Source organism: Triturus cristatus, chromosome 10, assembly GCF_964204655.1.
Source record: "Triturus cristatus chromosome 10, aTriCri1.1, whole genome shotgun sequence".
Taxonomy (NCBI): Eukaryota; Metazoa; Chordata; class Amphibia; order Caudata; family Salamandridae; genus Triturus; species Triturus cristatus.
Genome location: NC_140593.1, coordinates 1,058,356,799 through 1,058,378,987, shown reverse-complemented (window position 1 = coordinate 1,058,378,987; position 22,189 = coordinate 1,058,356,799). Strand labels below are relative to the sequence as shown.

General features: G+C 46.8%; 1 protein-coding gene across 1 annotated transcript in view; it reads right to left on the bottom strand.

The window, feature by feature from the left end:
* Positions 1 to 22,189, bottom strand: part of LOC146796560 (cytochrome P450 3A21-like) — a 200,704-nt gene that overhangs the window by 95,341 nt on the left and 83,174 nt on the right. The window contains exon 6 of the mRNA XM_085629196.1: positions 6,559 to 6,647. Coding sequence (XP_085485322.1) covers positions 6,559 to 6,647 — 89 coding nt within the window. The remainder of the gene's footprint in view (positions 1 to 6,558; positions 6,648 to 22,189) is intronic.

The window sequence follows — 22,189 nt, the reverse complement described above, 5'->3', positions numbered from 1 at the left end:
TCGGACATTGCCTTGCACTAAAAGTTTAAGGAGTGGACTCCCTGAAAGCGCAAGTTAAAAGAGTCCACCTGCATCATCTCCACCAAGAAGAAACCAGCTGACCACCTTCAGATGGACTTTAAATGATTTTGCCAGGTGCTTTGAGGGAACTCTAGTTCCAACTCTCTAAGGAACAACTCAGAGCTTCTTGAACCTTGGTTGGTATTGTAGACCATCAAGAGCCCAAAAGAACCCTCTGGAAGCATCTCCAGGATTTGAGAACATTTGGAGCATTCTGACCAAAAAGCTCCATAAATTGACTTACCAATCATTGAGAATCAAGTCAGCGAAGTTGAACTACGACTCGGCCTGAAATTCAGGTTTGCCCCACTGAAACTCTGTAGTTTTTTTACGTCGATGACACTCTTAGGAATCGACTGTGGCATCATGCTGAAGCAAGCTGCCAACGTCGTACTCAAACCCGAACTGCAGAGGAGACCCGCGTGAGAGAAAAAGCTCCTTACAAGTGACTAAGTCAAATGATAAAAACTTGACTGGGCCCTACTGCTAATTGTATCAGACCCATTGTCCATTGTGGTCAGAAAGAAATTTTGACTTTGTCCTGATCTAGCATGATTAGATGCCCCAGGTCGTTACTTTTGGCTTTTAGGCACTAGAAAATGTATATTTTTTATAAATTCATATCTTTGGTTATCTATATTGGATTTTGTCATTTAGGGGTCATGTTAATCATAAATATATTTCCTATTTTTATAAATTGGTGTATTTTTATTATGTGTTGTGTCATTTAAGGTATTGATGTTTTTAAATACCTTACACACCTGTCTCCTAAGTTAAGCTTGCCTGCTCACAGCCAGATACCAAGGATTGAGAAATGGAATAATATAATGAGACCTTGACTGGACCTTATATTGTGATTGTGGCCTTATTACTAGTGGTAGGTACCTACTTACACCTACTAATAAACCACCTTCCATCAGGCACCAAATGGCTAAAGTAGGAACATGCCTACTTTCTGTTCTTTTTGCACTTTCTAAATGTGGCATATTCTGTATTGTAATTTACAATCCAACTTCACCATAAGCTGTGATGTTAATTTGTGAGTCCAGAGACACCGAAATTAAAAAGTTTATCTCTTCCTAATTGGAAATTGCACTTAAAAAATGTAATAAAGTAATCCCAATGTAATCCTATGCAAGAGATAGGCCTTGCAGCAGTGAAAAAACGAATTTGGGAGTTTTTTACAAACAGAACATGTAAAACATAGATGTACATGCCCTGCCTTTTAAACACGTTGCACAGTGTACCCTGGGTTATCTAGGACCTATCTTAGGGGTGACTTATGTGTACAAAAAGGGAAGGTTTGGTCCTGGCTAGAGTTTATCTTGTCATGTCGATGTGACAGTTTACACTGTACATACGGGCTCTGCAATGGCAGACATGAGCTATTGTTAAAGGGCTACTTAAATGGGTAGCACAATAAGTGCTGCAGGCCCACTAGTAGAATTTCATTTGCAGGCCCTGGGCACGTGTAGTGCACTTTACTAGGAACTCATTTAATTTACTTATGTGTCAATTGGGGATAAGACAATATTACCATGTCTAGGGGAGAGAGCACAAGCACTTTAGCACTGGTTAGCAGTGGTAAACTGCACATAGTCCTAAAGCTAATAAAACACAGTCCGAAAAATGGAGGAGGCCACCCAAAGGCTGTCTGGTTTTAACACACCGTATTTCACATCATTGCGTTTTTCAAAAGTGTTTTTATTAGTTTTAAGCAAGTTGTCACCACAAATAAGGTTAGATATTGAAGAGATAGATGTAACATTGTCAGCAATCATAAGAAAAGAAACAGTAACACATTACAACAAATCAATGGGTTGTGCATCTCAATTAGCAATTTGTGGGTTGGTGGGTACATCGAGTGGGTGCGGGTAGTATTGGGATACACGAGAAAGTATGAATGACCAAAAGAAATGGATAAGGAGACTAGTACAAAGCCTCTACTGCGTTCCATTTCTTTAATCTGCTATCCGAGGTTGCCTCAAAATTTGAACTAGGGCTAATTTTCCACAGTCTATTGCGTCTTATGAGCATGAATGATGCTCCACCACATCCTCTGGGGTACCTGAAGGGTCAAGCAGTCCAGTGTAAGGGTTGTCATTCCTTTGCAGCAGTATTTCATGGAAGAAATTCAGGAGGTCCTCCAATGTCTGTATATGCTCTCGCTTACCTAGATCTTTGTGATTGGGTGCTCGGGTGACGTCTAATTCAATCCCTGCCCAATTCATTGTCAGCTCCAACCAGTTCTGTACTCTTGGAAACTACTGGGGTTTCCAAACAGTGACAATTGCCCTTTTAGGGAGAGTTTGACATATGTATACAAGTTTATTCTTCATTTTCCCCTTTTTTGGGGTGTATTTACAGTCTCAAGGGTGACGTATGCACAGTCCCAAGAGGATGCATTTTGGTTTGAGTAATCCTGTTCTGTTAGTACACTGCTCTAATTTTCCCATAATCTCTTCCCAGTAGGCCTTTCAAATCATTGGTTGATAATTCATTAATAGCACAAACACATAAATAAAGAGATGCTCTCTCATTTGAAGAATGAAAATCAAGAGGACATCAATTCTTGGAGAGTCCTACCAAAATGGCAATGAATTATGTAACTGATTTGCAAAGCACTGGGATAGCCTCAAAGAAAAGCTTGCAGAACAAGTTGCTGTGCTTGAATAAATCGATTTCTTTTTCTTTTTTTTTTACATAAATATATTATTACTCAAAAACGTATTTGAAATTAAGGTTATTTTTTTCTAATGAAATGTAATATAGGTTTAATTCAGTTTCCAATATTAAAAAAAAATAATGACTACAACACTAGATTAAAATCACCAGTGTAACTCTAAAAAAGATGAGATAATTCTTCCAAAATGATTGGGCCTCTTTCACAATACCAACTACGTTGCACTAGGCACTGTACTGTAGGCTCTTGCCCATGCTTTTTAACATGGACATGAGGCTTCCCACAAGCCCAATTCAATATCACAACCTCCTAGCCCATATTGGTACTAATGAAAGACAAATCCATCTGCAACTATATCGAATCGAAGTACAACCCCAGAATCACAGGCTGCTTTTAATAAAATTATTACTGAAGGAAAACATATTTTCTCTCCCTCAACCAACAAAAGCAGGACAACTACTTGTAAGCAATCACCAAAGACAATCCTAGGCAAATTGCCAAAAACAATCCTACTATTCACCAGAGTCCAATTGCTACATCTGACAGGTAGGTTTGTTGAGAAGATTTGGAACTATCACCAGTAATGCAGATGCTGCACACCATATTATACAGAAATGGGAAAATGCAGGATTTCTACTACACTCACGACAGTTCATCACGGTGCATAGAAATATGGGAGTTTTCTACATCATGGTAGCATGGAGGTTTCACATGCGTCTCTAAATCGAGGACAGGACAGTTGGCTCTGGCAGGCGTCCCCAAAAAAAGGCAAGCAAAGAATAGCCTAAGTACAGGGTAGTGTTAGAATTTATAGCACTACCAGCAACCTTCTCAGTGTAGGAGGGGTCCAGGGTTCCGAGAATCATCCTGACCCAGGCAAGTTACCCACTAGGAGTAGTGAATCATCTATGTGAAAGATTTTCCACAAAAGTTGTGGTGGGCCCCAAGGATTCAAACAGAGGCCACTGTTTTACGGTGCTCCTGCAGCTGACTGGTGAGTGGCTCAAGGCAGAACAGGAGAATGAGTAGTTGAGGTCACCGGGTGAACCCCCGGTGAGTCTAGGGTCCCTTTGTATTAGAATAGCATTGGGAAGGGAGGTTGCCTTATCCAGAGGTGAGATGGAGTGTAGTTGCTCCAGAAGCTCTGATGAAGCATAGACCACTTACATCCTCGGGAAACTGTACATCTGCAGCACTCAGATAGGAAACCGCTCCATTGATCTTCAGATGAGAGAAGTAGGAGAGAACATAGACCACCTAAGTCCGTGAGAAGTATTTGGTTTGAATTACTAGGACTTGGTGATGGGTGGTTGTTTGGAGATAATGGGCAGTATCAGGTCCCCCTAGGGGTGCTGAGAGTGCGTTTTCACCCAAACTGTCCAAAGTGATTTGAAACAGGATGCTTAGGAAGTTTACTGCTATCATGGCCAGACTGGCAGAGAGCTGTTAATAACACCACTTGGGTAAGTGACCTGGAGAGGGTGGATTCTCCACTAAGAGGGGAGTTTACAGCAACCTGTGTGCACAGACCCACTATACCAAAGACCCTGTATGTGGCCAAGTCTGCCTGGGAGTAAACAAATGAGTAATTCATTGAAAGTATTAAGTAACACTACCCCTTTGCACCAGGAAGAGAGAGTACTTCAGAGGGGCTGTCTGTCAGGACTTTAACCACCGAAACCAGATGTAGAATGTGAAATTATGAGGTTTCAAGGGAGACCCTTTGACTGTTGAAGAAACGGAGCCGGAGCTTTATGGGAATACCTTTAATTATATCCAATAAACAAATTGAATAGTGTACAGCAACTCAAAATTTGGGTCAATTTTTCAGAGAGGGTATTGAGAACTGTATGTGAAATGCACAATGTTGCCCTTGTTAACAACAATATGTGTAGACGGAGTCAAGTCACACAAATAGAAATAAACTTAAGATAAATGGTGGTATGGATCACAAAAATGGTCCCCGGTGCATTTGTAAGTTCTTGCTCCGTACCCTAAAGGCACATGATAATCCAAGGTTGCGAGTAGGGGGTTACAGTTGCACCCCTAAGTCAAAAAGAAAGGTGTACAAACACTTTTGTGAATCAAGCCTCAGAGAACATTGAGCAAATCACATGTTATGTTATGTTAAAATAATTTTATAATGCACACAGCTACCCAAAAAGGGTTTCCCAGTGAAGGATTAAGGTCAGAGGAAGAGGAAAGTCAAAGGTTTATTGATTAAATAACCAGGTTTTTAGAAATTTTCGAAAATTTGTATATAGTGTTTCTTTACGGATCGTTATGGGGAGAGAGTTCTATAAGAGAGGGCCGAGATAGGAAAAGGAACGACCACCTATTCGTGCAAGCTTGATCCTAGGGACCACACATTTTTCCTGAGTGGTGGATCGTAACAGGCGAGAAGGTTGATAGGGACAGACTAACTTTTGTAGATAGTGAAGAGCAGTACCTGTCTTAAACTTGAACATATAGGGGCAGATTTATGAGCCCCTTGCGCCACTTTTGCGTCACTTTTCCCATGTTAAAAGTGACGCAAAAGTGGCGCAAGGGGCTCATAAATCTGCCCCATAGTTCAGAGCTTTAAATTTAGTCCGGTTTTCCACTCTATGCCAATGAAGATCTCTCAAGGCAATAGTGGTGGAAGTCATTCTAGGAAGTTTGCAAAGCAGTCTAGCGGCCGAATTCTGAACCACCTGAAGCTTACGTAGAACCTCCGTATTTGCGCCCAAAAAAAGAATATTTCCGTAATCCAGTCTAGTTGTTACAAGTGCCTGGACAACTGTCTTTTGGGTAGTAATAGGGAGCATCCAAATGATTTTCTTTAACCATTTCAGTATGGTGAAACAGGTAACCGCCGTTTTAACCGCATGTTGTTTCATGGAAAGATTGCTGTCCATGATAAACCCTAGGTTGCGGACTTGAGAGGAGGGCACAGGGTGAGCACCCATTACGGTGGGCCAATGTTGTGGGCCCCATAGGTCTTTGTGTTTCCCTAAGATAAGGACCTTGGTTTTTTCACCGTTGAGCTTGAGAAGATTACTTTGCATCCAAGATGCAATCTTACTCAAGCCAGTTAGTAGAGGGGCCTGCCTGCTTATCTGCTGAGAGGGAAAAAAATATTTGGGTGTCGTCGGCGTACGAAAAAAGAGACAGCCCAGCCTCTTCTGCAATTGTTGCCAAAGGTTGCACATAAATATTGAACAGAAGAGGACTAAGAATGGACCCCTGAGGCACACTATAGGGTGAAGAATGGATTTTTGAGGTGGCTCTAGAGGAAAAGACTTGAAAAGTCCGTCCACATAGAAAAGAGGACAACCAACCAAGTGCCATGCCAGACACCCCGAGAGACTGCAAAGATTTTATTAACACGGTATGGGAGACCGTGTCAAAAGCAGCACTCAAGTCCAACAAAACAAGGGCTGCTGTGTTACCTTTGTCCAAGTGTTGCCGCAACAATTCAGTAACACCGAGAAGAGTCGTTTCAGTCAAAAAGCCTGCACGAAAGCCAGACTGGGAAGTATGCAAAAGATTAGAAGATTCAACAAACTCAGTAAGCTCAGCGCATCAATTCCCACTTTACACAAGTTGAAGTCTCAATAGACTTACAAAGCTCAATATGTCTCCTAGTCTTAAATCTCAATATTTCCCACACACTTTCAATTCTCGTAGAACCCTCAGAATTCATCACTCTATTGTTAACCTTTCCATTCACAACACTGCTACAAATTACACCTTTCCTCTGACAACTCTCGACAATTTGCAGCACCCCTGCCACGCAACCACGATTTCCCAACATGCTTTCATTTCCTACTTACACTTTCATATCTAAGGGTTCATCTTTTTCTGGTTTTTTCTGAACATTTTTTACCAAGGTTTCGCCGAAATTCTTCATAATTGGAAACATCTGAAAATTAAGAAATACAAATTATGCTGGATAGACATATTCGAAATATAAACAATTTCTGGCAAACATCCCCAGACCTTCCTTTCAGTAACATTCCATCCATCTTGGGCCACCACATATCAGAGCTGGACTAGAAACAGCTGATATGAAAACCCAGGGGCAAAGGCAGAGTGACATAAAGTAAAACGTGTATGATTTACTAATATTTTACGCAAGACAGAACAGCAACCAAAGCAGCAGCGCTGCTTTGTGTCAAATAGATGCAGAATAAATGTGCCATATCTACTATGATATGGCACATTTTTTCTCTCCACCAGCGCTGTCGTACGTTTGGCTGCCATGCACCAACAGACAAATCCTTGTGCTACAGTACCAGGGTGTGTGCGTTCTCTAAGGAATAGGTTTTGTACAGGAAGGGCATTCTTTCAGCACAAAAATATCTTTTAAGACTTTTCCTGCTTGGTATGTGTGCCTTGAGGAGATGAACAGTTTTATCTCAAATTCCTATCTACGAATGTTAGTAAATTCGGATTTGCGTCAAAATGTATAGTTGGTTGCATGGGAACACCCATGTGGCACGCTGGAACGCACCTTTGCAATAAAGTAGCACAAAGCACAACTGTGTATTAATTTGGGGAACTGTTCAACGCAAATCCTGGTGTGTGTTAGATAGTAAGTCCCACTCAACCCTTTGCTCCAGGTTCAGTCCCTGTTGTGACACAAGTCCGCTCCAGTGCAAAGCGTTAGTAAATCTGGAACTAGATATTTAGGAGGGTGTGTGCAGGTAGTCTTGAGGGCAATGCTGGAGAATATAAGCTAGAAATGTATACTGTGCTGTGCAATAAGGAGAATTTGAAGGCTAGAAGTGATGCATTCTCAGAAAAATAATTCTCAAAGCAAATATGAGGGGACTTGTTAGTAGCTCCAAATGTCAAGTTGAACAGAAGTTTCAGAGTTGTTATTTGAGATTTTGGTGCATGCAGGAAATGAATGTTTGGAATTATGCTATCCTTTGCAGGCATGCAACCTGCATTCTCAGGCAATCTAATGAGAAGTGGGGTCTCAGAGGGCCTTCTGCCTAATTATTATTCTATAGACAGGCAAGATTGTCCAAATCTATATTTTGTGATCCAACTGATTAGAACATTGGTCACATTGCAAACTAAAGCCAAGGTCATAGTCCAGTTGTAGTGCAGTCTGCACATGTTGGTTTGTGACACGTGCTGTGTACATTAGGACCATAAACACTAAGGCCCAGATTTACTATGATTTTGTGTTGGGGTCACGTCACTTTTGTGGCAAAACCCAGATGCAAGATCATGTACTAAGGAATGCAAAGACACGTTGAGTGGTGTAGCAAATGCAAAGTAACCCAAAGCAGCCTTGCGTTACTTTGTGTCTGGTACGCGTTACATGGGTGGTGCATGGGTGTTCCCAAACATCCACCTGTGTATTTTGAAACAAACCCAGATTTACAAAGACTTGTAAGCCTAGATTTGTGCTAAAATGGTGCTCCTACACAACAGAAGCGTAGTGAGAAAAATATTTATTTCTCCTTGTTAATTCCTCTTCCCATGGGTGCTACATTCTGCAGGCCAGGTAGAAAGAGGAATTTGCCTCTAAAGATTGTTTCTGTGCAGGAAGGTATCCCCTCCTACACAAAAACAATTCTACCCATAACGCAGGCACCCTTGAGGGGTGAACTCCTAGGACATTCAAACCAGGAAACAGAAAGGATAAACAAAATATGGGAGTGCAACACGCCATCTAACAAAATTGTGCCTATGAGGATTTATGAGAGAAAAACAGGAGCCAACACTGGGTAGACTACAACATTGGGCTCTTGCTCAAGCCCTGATGAAGTCCCACTGGGACGAAACGCGTTGGCAGGGCCGAATGGATTGATTCTGTCAAATGGGAATTTGTTGAATAAAATTGGAATCAAAGCAACTCACAAGACTCCTTAATAACTTTTATTTGTCACATCATGACAACTTGATCTGTTGCTGGACAACAGTTTAACCATCTGTGATTTTGGAACAGATAATCCTGTATAGAATTGAACGCTCCTTTTCATTTGTTATTTCTTGACCTTGTGTTGGGGTGGCCTCTTGGCAATGGGGTCACAAAAGTAGAGTGTTGGAGCAAACAGAATTTGTATTATTACATACCAGTGGGCCGTTTGGAGCACACGTTGCCAGTGTGCTGTTTACTAGTACCATTGCACTGTGGTACAAGTGTACCTGCATTGGCGCTAGGCATCACACCGTGCACCAGTGGAAGGAGAGAGCAGAAATGCACCATATATTTGTAAATGTAGCGCATTTCTGCTCTCTCCTTTTCACGCAACACAGCAAGTGCCTTTGTTACACTGTGTTGCATGAAATAATAGTAAATATGCCCCTAAATTTACATGCATATGGATGGAAAGTCTGTGAACCCTCCCTGGTCTGACAGATCACACTGTGGGTGTAATCCATCGAATCCTACATCTTTCAAGTTCTGCTGGACCAATCTGGCTTCTACCAGACCAGACGCCAGCCCATCAGAGACATGCAAAGCATCTGTATAAAGTAGGACATGCTTGCGTCTTCAATAAAGAAAAAAAACTAAAGCATTTTAATTTAGCAACATTTCCTCGTCTTCCACAAAAAATCATTAGTGTTGTGTGCTAAAGTTGCTCCCAGACACAAGAGATGTGTCTTTGTTCTAAGTGTCCCCACTCATGTGACTGTTCATCTTGGGTGCTGACTGAGGCAAAACCAAGGTTAAAAGTCCATCCTGTGTGCCCACATCCCACTGGCAGTACGCCCAGTGTGCTAGCTGCGTAAATACCTTTCAGGAAGTTCAATCTATGTGCCATCTGTGACCTCTAGCCGTTTAGCATTTAACCCTGTGGGGTCCGATCTTCTAATGGTGATGGCCTGATTCCCTCACCACTCTTAAAACCACAGATATCTACTTCCGACAATTACACATGCTCCCCCAAAACCATTCCCCACTGAAGCAATTTCACATATTGCACACAATTGACATCAATGATGCTCAATGCATTTGTGCTGCACAGTGGAGGAGGGCTTCAGGCTTCTTTGTTTGTAATCAGTTCATGAGCAACACTGCAAATGCTAAACTTCAGGAGTGACAGTTTGGAATCTTGGATGCACAAGAAAACGTGCATACTCACTGGGCAGCTCACTCACTAATAGCTACATCATCTGAACAGGGATGATCAACAGTGTGGAAAAGATGGCAGTACCATCAACATATTGCACGAGTTAACTCGGACAGTTTCTCTTTTAAATGATGTGGCTGCTCACAGCATCCTTCATGTCATATTCGGCCACCTACAGAAGGCTGTGTCAGGGTATTTATAGAACAAAGGCAGCCGCATGAAAACTTCCATATATAATGAACACTAGGGAATGACCACGTGGGGCATCAACAGGAAGCCTTCAAGATGCCTCCAGGATGTTAAATGACAGATTTGTTGTCTTACTGATTGGGGAAGATTTTGTCTGCAAGAGTTTTACACACAGATGCATGTACATTTGCACAATCAATCAATCAGTATATTTGTAGAGCGCTTCTTGTCACCCGTGAGGGAATCCAGTCGCTGGCAGGGTTCAGATGAATCACCGAATAGCCAGGTCTTCAGGGACTTTCAGAACTCCGGAAGAGATGGGGAGGTCCATATATGAAAGAGTAGCTCATCCCATGTCTTCGCTGCTAGGTAGGAGATGGAGTGACACCTCATCCGCTACACCGGATGCATGTACTTAGGGTTATAGAAAGGGATGCAGAGTGGAGATGTTTGGTGTGCTGATGGAAGTTCAGGTGGTGGTTCAAGTAGGTGGGCCTGCTGTTGTGTATGCCCCTGAATGCATGGGTCAGGAGCATAAACTGGCATCTTTTCTGTACAGGGAGCCATTTAAGTTTCTTGATGTAGGGAGATGCAAGATGAGTCTGGCTGTGGAGTTCTGCATGGTCTGTAGTCATTGTAGAGGTGAGCTGTGATAGCAATTTCTGAGTAGAGAGCATTGCTGTAGTCCAGTTGGCTGGAGATGAGGGCCTGGGTGATCGTGCGTCTTAAGCTTCGGGGTAGCCATTTGAATATCTTATGAAGCATGCAGAGGATGAAGAAGCAGGAGGAGGAGCAGAAGTAGTTGCCCTGAGTCGTCATGGTTTGCTTGTTGTCCGGAATGATGCCTAGGTTCCTAGCATGGTCATTTTGGTATGATTAGGTCAGAGTCCTGATAGCTTCCAGAATGCATCCCATGGGGAGCTTTTGCTTCTGAAAATCAGTACCTTTGTCTTGCCCATGTTGAGCTTCAGGCAGTTGTCCTTCATCCAGTTGGCGATGTCTGTCATGCAGTTGTGGAAGTCTTGGTGTTGGTGGTGTCTTTAGAGAAGGAGAGGATGAGTTGTGTGTCATCAGCGTAGGATATAATGTTGAGTACGTGGGTTTTGGTGATGCTGGGATGAGGTGTCATATAAGTGTTGAAGAGGGTGGGGCTGAGCAAGGATCCTTGGGATACTCCACAGACGATTTCCTTGAGTTTGAAGGTGATGGGGAGTAGGCAGACTTTTCACAATCTTCCGGTGAGGAAAGAGGTGATCCGTCTAAGAGCGTCTCCTTGGATGCCTACGTTGGGCAGCCTTGTTATGAGTGTGTGTTGGGAGACCATATCAAACACTGTCAAAAGGTCTAGGAGAATCAGAGCTGCAGTCTCTCCTTGGTTGAGTAGGGCTTGGAATGTAATCGGTAGCTGCAATGAGGGCTGCCTCAGTGCGGTGGTTGTTGCGGGGTCAGTATTGGGAGGAATCGAGTAAAAGGTTCCGTTCCAGGTGTGAGGATAGTTGTTGGTTGATATCTTTTTCTAATTTTTTGTCCTGGAACAGGAGGAGGGAGGTCAGTCAGTAGTTGTTGACTTCTGCATGTTTCCAGACCTCGGGGAAAGTGGCAGTGACAGCTGAGGTGCTGAACAAGGTGGTAAGAATGTGGCTGATTCTGGCTTCACCTAGGTTGAAGAAGTGGTGAGGGCATGGGTCAGTTGGGGCCCCTGAGTGGACAGAGTTCATGATGTGGTGTCATTGTCCTGTGGAGCGAGCTGCCTCCATTTGGTTAGTCGAATGTCTGTGGTGGTAACAGGGTAGTGTGTTGCTTGAAGAAGTCAGTGGCCTTGGGCTGGGGCTTGAAGTTTCTGTAGTTTCTGTAGATATTGGCAATCTTGTTGTGGAAGAAGTTTGCAAGGTTGTCGAAGAGTTCCTGTGGATAGGTAATGTTGTTTGTTGCACCTGGGAGGTTGAAGAATTCTTTGACGATGTTGAAGAGTTCTTTGCTGTTATTGATGCCTGATTTAGTAGGTGAGGCTGAGGCAATTTTCTTCGATTCGCTCAACTGTCTGTGGCATAGTTTGAGGGCTGTTTTGAAGGTGTCTTGTCAGTCATGTCCTTGCTGGTGCGCTATCTCTTTTCCAATTGATTACAGTGTCATTTAGTGGTTCTAAAGTCTTCAGTGTACTGGCTAGCCTGCTTGGTGGACCTTCTCTGGGTGTAGGTGATCCATATGTTGAAGTTTCTGACATCCTGTTCTGGGTTATTGGAAGAGATGGGGTGGGCGGTATTGAGGGCATTGATCCATGTTTCCTTTAAGACTTTGCTCAAGCCACGGTGGGGGAAATTGAGCAGACTGAGGGTAGAGGTCTGTGAGCTGGTGATGTTGAAGTGGACGATAGAGTGGTTGGTCCAGGTGAGTTCTGTGGTGTGGCTACACCTGTTGTGGTCGCTGGAGGTGAAAATGTGTTCTAGAGTGTGGCCTGTGGTGTGCGTGGGGTCATGGATGACTTGGGTGAGTCCAATGTTGTTCAAGCTGTTGAGGAGATTGGTTGTGTTGATGTCATTGAGGTCGATGAGATGAAAAAGGAGGCTGCCAAGGAAAATGTAGTTTTTGGAGTCTATGGCGAGGGGGGCAATGAAGTCAGTGATGAAGATGTAGAAAGCTAGACGTGGTCCTGGAAGATGGTAGGCAAGGTTGCCCCTGATGATGGGTTTCTGACTGTTTTGAATCGGACGTTGAGGTGTTCCATGGCTGGGGAGTTGTTGTCATTTGAGGTGGTGCATTGGATGGATTCCTTGTGTGTGACGGCAATCTTTCTGCCGGGCTTGTTAATGTGGTCATGGTGGGTGGTCTTGTATCCTTCGAGCATTGCGGTGGCAATGCACACACCCACGCACTTGATGACATGCATGAAACCAGAGGCAGCAATAGATGAGCAATTATTAAATTAGTTGCAGCACTACTCTTATGGTCTTTTTAAAGGAAAATCTTGAGCCCACAGGACAGGGAGATGGATTTTCAAGTTTCTTTCATGGACCACAGCCACTTCAGATAGACCACACTGAACCTAAAACCCATGATCCTCCCTGCAGAAAACTACCTGAAAAATAGACAAAAACCCAGGATACCATATACTCAATGTCCAGTCAAGTGGGGAATTATTTCCAGTAACATATATATATTACAATCAGTCATAGTTGCCTTTAATGTGCTTAGTAAATGAGATACACTGATCTGAATGGAAAGAATGTTACCTTTCCATATTGTTGGGAGGTGGGAAGAACATAAGTGCCGGGACTTCACCATTCCTCCATGTGTTGACCTTACATACAAGTAATGCGTATGATACCCAAAGAACATGGGTGTAATGGCATTTACTAGCCTGCCACCAGCACAGCTTACCCCAGGCTGTAAGCCTGAACCTGGTGAGCACAGGGTCCACAATGGTTCAAGAAGGGACCAGTGAATGCTTTCAAATTATGCAATTTTTTTTCTTTGTTTTTAATTCTTTATTGATATTATCACATTTATAGTCAAATCCAATTAAACAGAAAAGGAATTCTGCATTTGATCCTGATCCCACCCCCCCACCCTTGCGACCCCCCCAACCCATACATGGCTAAATACATATAATCCAGATGTCAAATATTTACAGAAGCTTGTAAAGAAAAGATTAGAGATAAAGAGCAGAATAATACACAAACAAAAAAGTGCGCTATACATGATTCAGAAAATGCCAGTTAATTAAGGGGGCCCAAATGGCTAGCCCTTTGGCTTTCAATTTACAACCTTCTCTGGCGTAAACGGCTTTTTCAAATCTCTATATTGATAAAAACCTTTCTAGCCACTGCTGGCCTGTTGGGGGAATAGGATCAAGCCAATGGGTGGCTAAACATAACCTAAAGACTGTAGAGGCAATGAATAAGAAGGAGTGATTGAGGTTCAAAGCAAGAGAACCGCCTATCCCTAGTACAATCAATTGAGGACTAAGATCAACTTCCATGCCAAGCATGCTTGCTAAAAAGCCTCCAACACTATGTTTCAGGGTGTCCAGAGCAGGGCATGTTGCAAACATATGGACAATGTCTGCTGCTGGATATTGGCAGCGCGGGCAAGTGGAGCCTGCCACCCTACCCCATTTAGCAATCTTGGCAGGTGTTATATACAGATTAAACCATGTTTTAAAACATTGAAGTTGTAGATTAGTTGCCATGACAGAAGTCTGAGCCATATATAATGAATTATCAACATCCCCAGGATCGCTTTCTAACAGATTTTGCCACCGATCTACATGTTTAGTCAAATCATCAGGTGTTAAGTCAATCAGCATTTTATATAGCCCCCCCCGCAAGGTACATGAGTCTTTAAATTATTCATCCATTACCAATACCCTGTAAAAGCCAAAGGTTCCCCCAGTTTTTTATTCAAATTATCTCTTATTTGAAGGTATTTAAAGAATTGTCTATTATCTAGCCCAAACTAATCTCTTATGGCATCAAACAATAACAGATCATGCCCGATTCTAAGATCTCCAATTATTCGTATTCCTTTATCATGCCATTGCCTCATATGCCCATCATTAAAAATATGAGGGAAAAAATTATTCATGTATAGAGGGGTTTATGCATTAAAGCGTCCATGCCCGAGCTTCTTATGAATTGAAGTCCAAACCTTAAAAGCACAAATTAGAGTTTTGAACTTCACCCGTTTGTAATAATTGAAGTCAATATGCCGCAAAAGGCACCCCTTGGCTTCCGTTCCCAAAATCAATTCAAAGATAGAGACAGATGAACGATCTGTCACCAAATCGTCTTTTTCGTTGAGCAAAATCTCCATATTCTGTAACAACGCTGCCCAGTGATATAATTGGAGGTTGGGTACTGCCCACTCTCCTCTATCCCTAGGCAAGGTTTTTTTTTTTTTTTTTTTTTTTTGAAAATTTTTATTGAAATTAGGCAAATCCAATAATACAAAGTTTACGGCTGTGCAATCAACAAAAAGCAAATCAGTAGCCACTGTGTGACACTTCCGGTTCTTAGATAAACAATACCACATCATCAATGCAACTGACAACAAGACCCCATCTACCAATCCATCATCGACACCTGCCCGAACCTGAACCAGGGGGATCTCTGACCCGTGCTCTGTCTCTAGGGCACTAAAGCCACCCTCCACCCCTGCTCATATCTCGAACATGGGAAAACGCCATGTGGCACACAGTACCTGACCCCAGGAGCTAAATATCCCTGCGTCCGCACCCTCCCCTGACCACTACATCTGCGTAACATTGGTTGGTACAACCTACCCCACTCCAGTGGGAGCTATTCCGGGATTCGGGGATGGCGGGGTCGAGCCAGGTAAGCCTGCAATGTACGTTTTATAAGGGCCCCAGATGTCCCTAGGACGCGCCATCGTGGGGAGGAGACTAGAGTAGATCTCGCTATTCGTGCTACAGAAAGCCATGGCCGTAAGCCACGTCTTGGACGTGGGAGCTGTCTTCTTCCCCCAGTGCCTTGCTATCTCCCTCTTGGCCAGGAGAAGCCCCAGAGAGGCCAATTTACGGACATTCTTTGGGAAATTGACGGTATACCCCAACAGTGCGACCTCAGGAGTGGGAACCAGAGTAAGCTCTAGCATCTCTTCTAGGATCTTGTGAACCTGTGTCCAGAATGTCTGTAGTCTCGGACACGTCCAAGACATGTGTGCAAAATCGGCATGTGGTGTAGCGCATTTCCAGCAGGTGTGTGGCCGCGCGGGATCAATGGCATGGAGTCTAACAGGGGTCATATACCAACGGCGTAGGAATTTATAGTGTAGGAGTTTGTGACGACTGTTCAGTGACACCGTGTCGGTGACCTTGCCACATGCCGTCCATTGTTCGTCCGTGATAGGCCTACCCAGGTCTGTTCCCCATTCCTCCCGCGCACGATCGTCCGTACAGGGGACCCGTGCTGCGCACGCCCTGTACAGCTTGGAAACAATATGTGCCCCCGTATCGGCGTCAATCAGGGTGGTGAGGGGTTCCAAGGAGGCCGGCTCGAGGGGAAATCCCTTAATCTCCGCCCGGGCGGCGCAATAGAGCCGGCGAAGAACGAACCGGTCCATGAATGTAGCATCACTGAATCGCGCGTCTTCCGATGCTGAGAAAATGTGCCCACCCGGGTATAAGTCCCCGATCCTGGAGAGGTCAAATTTCGTCAACGTTCGTTGCACCAGTGCTTCATCCGTGCCCGGTAATAGCCCAGGGTTGGATAGCGGGAGGGAAGAAGAATACAGCAGAGGCTGAGCCAAATAGCGCGAGAGCCTGCTCCACGCCCAGCTGGTGGTAGATACCGTTTGAATGTCCATTGGGTCTCTGGGGACACCTCTGGGCAACACCGCCGACAGGCGACCTGGGAGGACAAAGTCCGCCTCTGGGCGAAGGAATGGGATCCGAGCATCAGGGTGATACCAGGCATAGGCATGTGCACACTGAGCGACTAGGTAGTATAAATATAAATCAGGCACTCCAAGGCCACCTCGATCCTGTGGGAGTGTGAGAGTCGCCCAGCGGATCCAGGGGTGTTTCCCGCCCCAGACCAGTCTAATCATGAGGGACCGCAGAGTGCGGAAAAAGGTCCGGGTTAGAGGGATAGGGATATTATTGAAAAGATACAAAAATTTGGGGAGCACTATCATTTTAAGAATAGCTATCCTAGCGGACATAGAGAGCGGGAGCCGCAGCCACCCATCCACCTGAGTCTCCAGTCGCGCAATCGCGCGGCCATAGTTGAGGCGGATGATTTCGTCCGTGTTCAAATGTATTTGTATGCCCAGGTACCGCACCGAGTCCGGGCACCACTCCAGAGGGAACTCACACTGCCATGGGGAGGTGCCACTAGTCAATGGAAAGATGATGGACTTATGCCAGTTTATGCCCAGACCCGAGTGGCTACCGAAACGAAGGATTTCATGTATCAAGGGGGCAAGGTTGGCCTGCGGCTCCCTGACATACAGGATTGTGTCATCGGCATAGAGAGAGGCCAGCAATGGGCCCGTCCGAAACTGGAGACCCCTGTGGAGGTGCCGCTCCTGGAAATGCCGAATCAGGGGGTCCATAGCCAAAATAAACAAGAGCGGTGAAAGCGGGCAACCCTGCCGCGTACCGCGCGTGAGCGAGAATGGGCGAGATAGCGTGCCGTTGAGACGCAAACGGGCCGTAGGGCGACTATAGAGAAGTCTGACAGTCGCCAGGAAGTTCGCAGGCATGCCCATGCGCTCCATGACGGAAAGAAAGAAAGGCCATTCTAAAGAATCGAACGCTTTTTCGGTGTCTAGGAGGATCGCTGCAGCCGGTGTGGTCGGGTTAATTCTGTGCAGAACCGTGAACAGCGTACGCAAATTTAGCGACGTCGAGCGGCGGGGGACAAAGCCAGACTGTGCGGGCGATATAATGAATTCCATCAGCTGGGAAAGCCTGTTGGCTACTATCTTGGCCAAGATCTTATAGTCAGTGTTTAAGAGGGAGAGGGGCCTGTACGACCCACACAACGTCGGGTCCTTATTCGGCTTCGGGAGCAGCACAATGACTGCCTCACTCAGAGTAGACGGGAGGGAGCCACGCTCCAAGGCCTCCGCATACACCTCTATTAACTTGGGCGCCAGCAGATCAGAAAAGGCCTTGTAAAAGTCAGCGGAGAAGCCATCAAGGCCCGGGGCTGAAGAGCCCCAAAGCACTTTGATTGCCCCCCGCACTTCCGCCACCGTTATAGGTTCCGCCATGAACTCCTGCATGCCCCTATCCAGGAACACAAGAGCGATTTCCGATAGATAGGCCGCACGAGCGGCCGCGGAGTCACCCAACTTGGTGGTGTATAGATCTGTATAGTAGGCCAGGAATTCGTCCCGGATCTCGGCGGGCGTTGTGCGGAGCCCACCATCCGTGCCCCGCACCTCAGCGATCAGGGACTTGCTGTATGGTGGTCGTAAGGCCTGCGCTAGCGTGCGCCCTGGCCTGTCCCCCTCTCCATACCTACGTGCAACCTGGTATTTCCCCAAATAAAGGATCTCCCTGTCCGCGGCCTCCCGGAAGTCGGATAACAGGCGTAAGCGCCTGGTAAATACCTCGTCAGAGGGTGCCTGCTGCGCCTCAGTGTCTAGCGCGTCTAGCTGTGTCTCCAGTTGTGTTATTGTTGCGCGCAATACCTTCAGGACCCCTGCGTGCTTAGCTATGCAAACCCCTCTGATATATGCCTTGAACCCATCCCAGAGCACTGCCCACGAGTCCACCGAGCCAGTATTTATGGTGAAGTAGTCCTCTATCGCCTCGGAAACCTCATGTACAAAAAGGTCATCCAATAGCGCCCTCCCAGGGAAACGCCACTGCCGCTCAAAACCCTCAGGTCGAGGAACGTCTAAGCCAAGTAGGACTGGGGAGTGGTCCGAGTACGTTCTCGGGAACGTCCTCAACGCGCAGAACCAAGGGGACAGGCCCGGGGAGAGGAGCCAGTAGTCAATTCTGGTCCAAGTGTTGTGTTGTCCTGAAAAGTGTGTGTAGTCAGTAGTGGTCGGGTTTCGCCTGCGCCATATATCCGTCAGTGAGAACCGACGGCAAAGGTCCTGGAATGCGCGCCTTGCCCTAGGCTTGGAATCTGTGGCCCCAGAGGTGCTATCCAGCCCCACATCCAGCAACATGTTTAGGTCGCCGCCCAGCAGGACGCCAGCCGGCGCTAGGGTTACCAGTTGGGCCGCAAGTGCATGGAAAAAGTCAGGGGAATCAGTGTTGGGGGCATACACACAGACAAGAGTGACAACATGGCCCATCAAAACCCCCTTTACAATGCAGTAGCGCCCCTCCCTGTCTCCCAGAAACGTCTGGAACTGAAACGGGACTCTCTTATGGATCAGCACCGCAGTGCCTCTGGCGTAATTACTGAAATTGGCAAAGTATCGGTGAGCGCCCCAGGAAGCTGCAAAGCGGGAGGTCGTTGGAGCGTGCAGATGAGTCTCTTGAAGAAAAGCAATGTCCACCCGGTGCCGATTTAAGTAGTGCAGTATTTGTTTGCATTTACTCCGGTTGTTCAGGCCCCGGACATTCCAAGTCATTAACGATAGATTGAGAGGAGCTTCATTCAGACCTATGTGGGCCATTGATGCCAGTCAGCAAGTAATGGGAGCAACAAAACCGGGATGTCACTGTGTATCAATAAAGTTCGTTCACACATAGCCATATTAGCAGAATCAAAAATGCTTACCCCTACCCCCTCCCCCCACCCAGCCAAACCACGCAAACGTGAGGCAACCCCAATCCTGGAAAAAAAGAACAAAGCTCTAGACAGGAATACCAAGTATAACCAAACAGTAGAAAGCAGAGCATCGCAACAAAAAACGATCCCATCGGTTTCAACCAAAGGGGGGTGACAACGATCCGCAATCCACCCAGCGCTGCAGCACAAATATACTCCAAATGTTAATACGTCCCTCAATAACCAAAGTCAAACAGTGCAAAGTTCGGTGACGGGCGCCGTCTCAGCCGACACCGGAGGTCGAGAACAGGTCCTGGCTGCCCGCAGACCCACTACCAGGGGGAGACCGTCCACCCTTTCCCCCCCGGCGGGCCTCTGCGCGGCTTGTAGGTACGGCAAAAATCCTGCACCGCAGCGGGATTGTCAAATAGCCGAGCTCGGCCATCAACCTCGACCCGGAGCCGGGCCGGATAGAGCATGCCCTATTTAAGGCCCAGGTTCCGGAGCGCCGCCTTAACCCCCGCATACTTACGCCTGGCCTCCTGGACCATGGTGGTGAAGTCTGGGTAGAATGAGAGTCTTGAGCCCTGCCAGGTAATCTCGCCCTTCTCTCTGGCAAGCCGCAAGGCAGTGTCGCGGTCTCGGAAGTTCATAATGCGGGCAATCAGCGGGCGAGGCGGAAGCCCCGGGTTAGGTCTCGGCCCCAGGGAGCGATGAGCACGCTCCACCACGAAGCCAGGAGTGAAGGAGTCTCTCCCAAAGATATCAGCCAACAGTGTTTCCACAAAGACATCAAGCCTGCCCGTGGCCGTGGACTCCGGAACCCCAATAATTCGCACATTGTTGCGCCGACTGCGCGATTCCAAATCTTCGTTTTGGCTGGCCACTTCCTTCAATATGCGCTCCAATCTGTCCACCCTTTTGATCTCCTGCACCGATTTATCCTCCACTGCAGAGATCCGGGCCTCAGCCTCTCCCAGACGCTTGTCGTGGGCCTGGATTTTGGCCCCCATAGTTTCCAGAGTCTTATCTAGGGCGTCAAAGCGACCATCCAGGGCCCTGAAGCCGGCGCGCATCTCCTGTAGCCAGTCCGGGGACGGGGCACGGGCCATCGAACCGCCGGTCGCTCCACCGGCCGGGTCCGGCATGTCAGGGTGGTTTTCCGCGGGCTGCTCAGACAGTTTCTCGAACTGCAGCGTTTTCTGTTTGGGGTCTTTGCGACCCATGCCCACAACCGCCAGACGGCCACCAGCCAGTCGTGTGTAGAGCAGGGGAGGCGCCGGTGCGATGGAGCGTCAGTCCAATGGCGCAGGCCAATCCGTAGCCAAGCTATTCCGGACCACGGGCGTTGTTGGGCCCGCCGGCACCGGAGAGATCTCGACCTCACCGTGCAGCAGGCAAGGGCCACAACTCCATGGAGCCAGCAGGGTCGCAAAGGAACATCAAGTGCACCAGCGCGATGTAGTCAGCGGCCGCGACTCGAGGCCGCCGGAAGGGGCAAGGGAGGAACGCACAAACCGGCCGCGGAGCACGTGGCCAACCCAGAGAGGGCCCAAGGATCGAGGCAGAGACAACCCGGGCTCCCAGCCCAGCGAAGGGCCCCCATCGCCCCCCCCCACCGCTAGCAGGCCGTTCCGCCACCCCTCCCAGGCCCCCCGACCGAATTAGCCCGGGGCCCCAGGGAGGAGATAACGAGCGAGGCAGCGCTCGGAGCGCAAGGCAAGAGCCGAGCGCCCGGTCGTCCTCCGGTCCGCAACGGCACAGGGAGAGTAGCGGGTCCCCGCCAGACAGTGCCACGGTGCTCAATGCCCCCCCCCCCATAGCCCCCCGGGTACCTGTCTCTCGGCCGGCCGCCTTCCTCGCACTCGCGTCCCCCATCCCCGGATCAGCCCGCCATCTTAGGCCTCAGGATAATGTGGTCGTCGCCGGGCGCACCCGTGGCCCGGGAGGTCCGTTCTGCATCCCAGCGCACTCCGGGGCCGTAGTAGGGTCAGCGGCGGTGTCTGGCGTCCCGCGCCCGCATCAGGAGGGCTAGGAAAGCAGGGTTTGCGCCGGGTCGATGGTGGAGCTTCAACGCCGTGCGGCCATCTTAGCTCGCGGCTTGGCCACGCCCCCGTCATCCCTAGGCAAGGTTAATAGTTTAAATGCTCTACTGGGGCGGCAGTTTGCCCAAATAAATTTAGAGAAAAGTTGATTCATAGCAGTAAACCAAGCATTACTAATAGACATAGGTATGGCCCTTAAAAAATAATAAAATCTTTGGCAAGAAAATATTTTGATAATGTTACATCTCCCCACCATCGTAAGCTTTAAATTCTCTAAACGAGCAAATTCAGTTTTAAATTTAACATTTAAGGGTTTTAGATTAATGTCCATAATCTTTTAGACATCCTCAGTAATTTCTACCCCCAGATAAACCGCTTTCTGAACCACACGTACATCATTTATCTGAAGACCATTACCAGTCAGGATCTGGGTTTTATTCTGGTTCAGTCGATAGCCGGAAAGTTTCCCAAAAAGGACTGCTTCTTTCTCGATCTCCCTTAAGGTTGTCACGGGATTTGAAGTGGTTATGGCAAGATCATCAGCGTAAGCCAATATTTTTGTATTTACCCCAATATTCTGCACCCCAACAATCAAGTTATTAGCTTCTAGCCTTCTAACCAGCGGGTCTATGTAAAGCGCAAATAATAGAGGTGAGCAGGGACACCCCTGCCAAGTCCCTCTGCTAATAACAGTTGGGTCCGACATCTCCCCCATGATGGAGATATGGGCCGTCGGGTTACTATATATTGATTTCATAGCCGTGATAAATTTCTCCCCTATTCCTCTGTTCTTTAAAGTTCCCCATAAAAAAGACCAGGAGACCCTATCGAACGCCTTTTCCGCATCGAGCAGGATAAGTCTGATAGGGTCCCCTGTAATGCCTGCATTATCAAAAAGAGTAATAACCTGCCGGATGTGATCTATTGTACTACGTC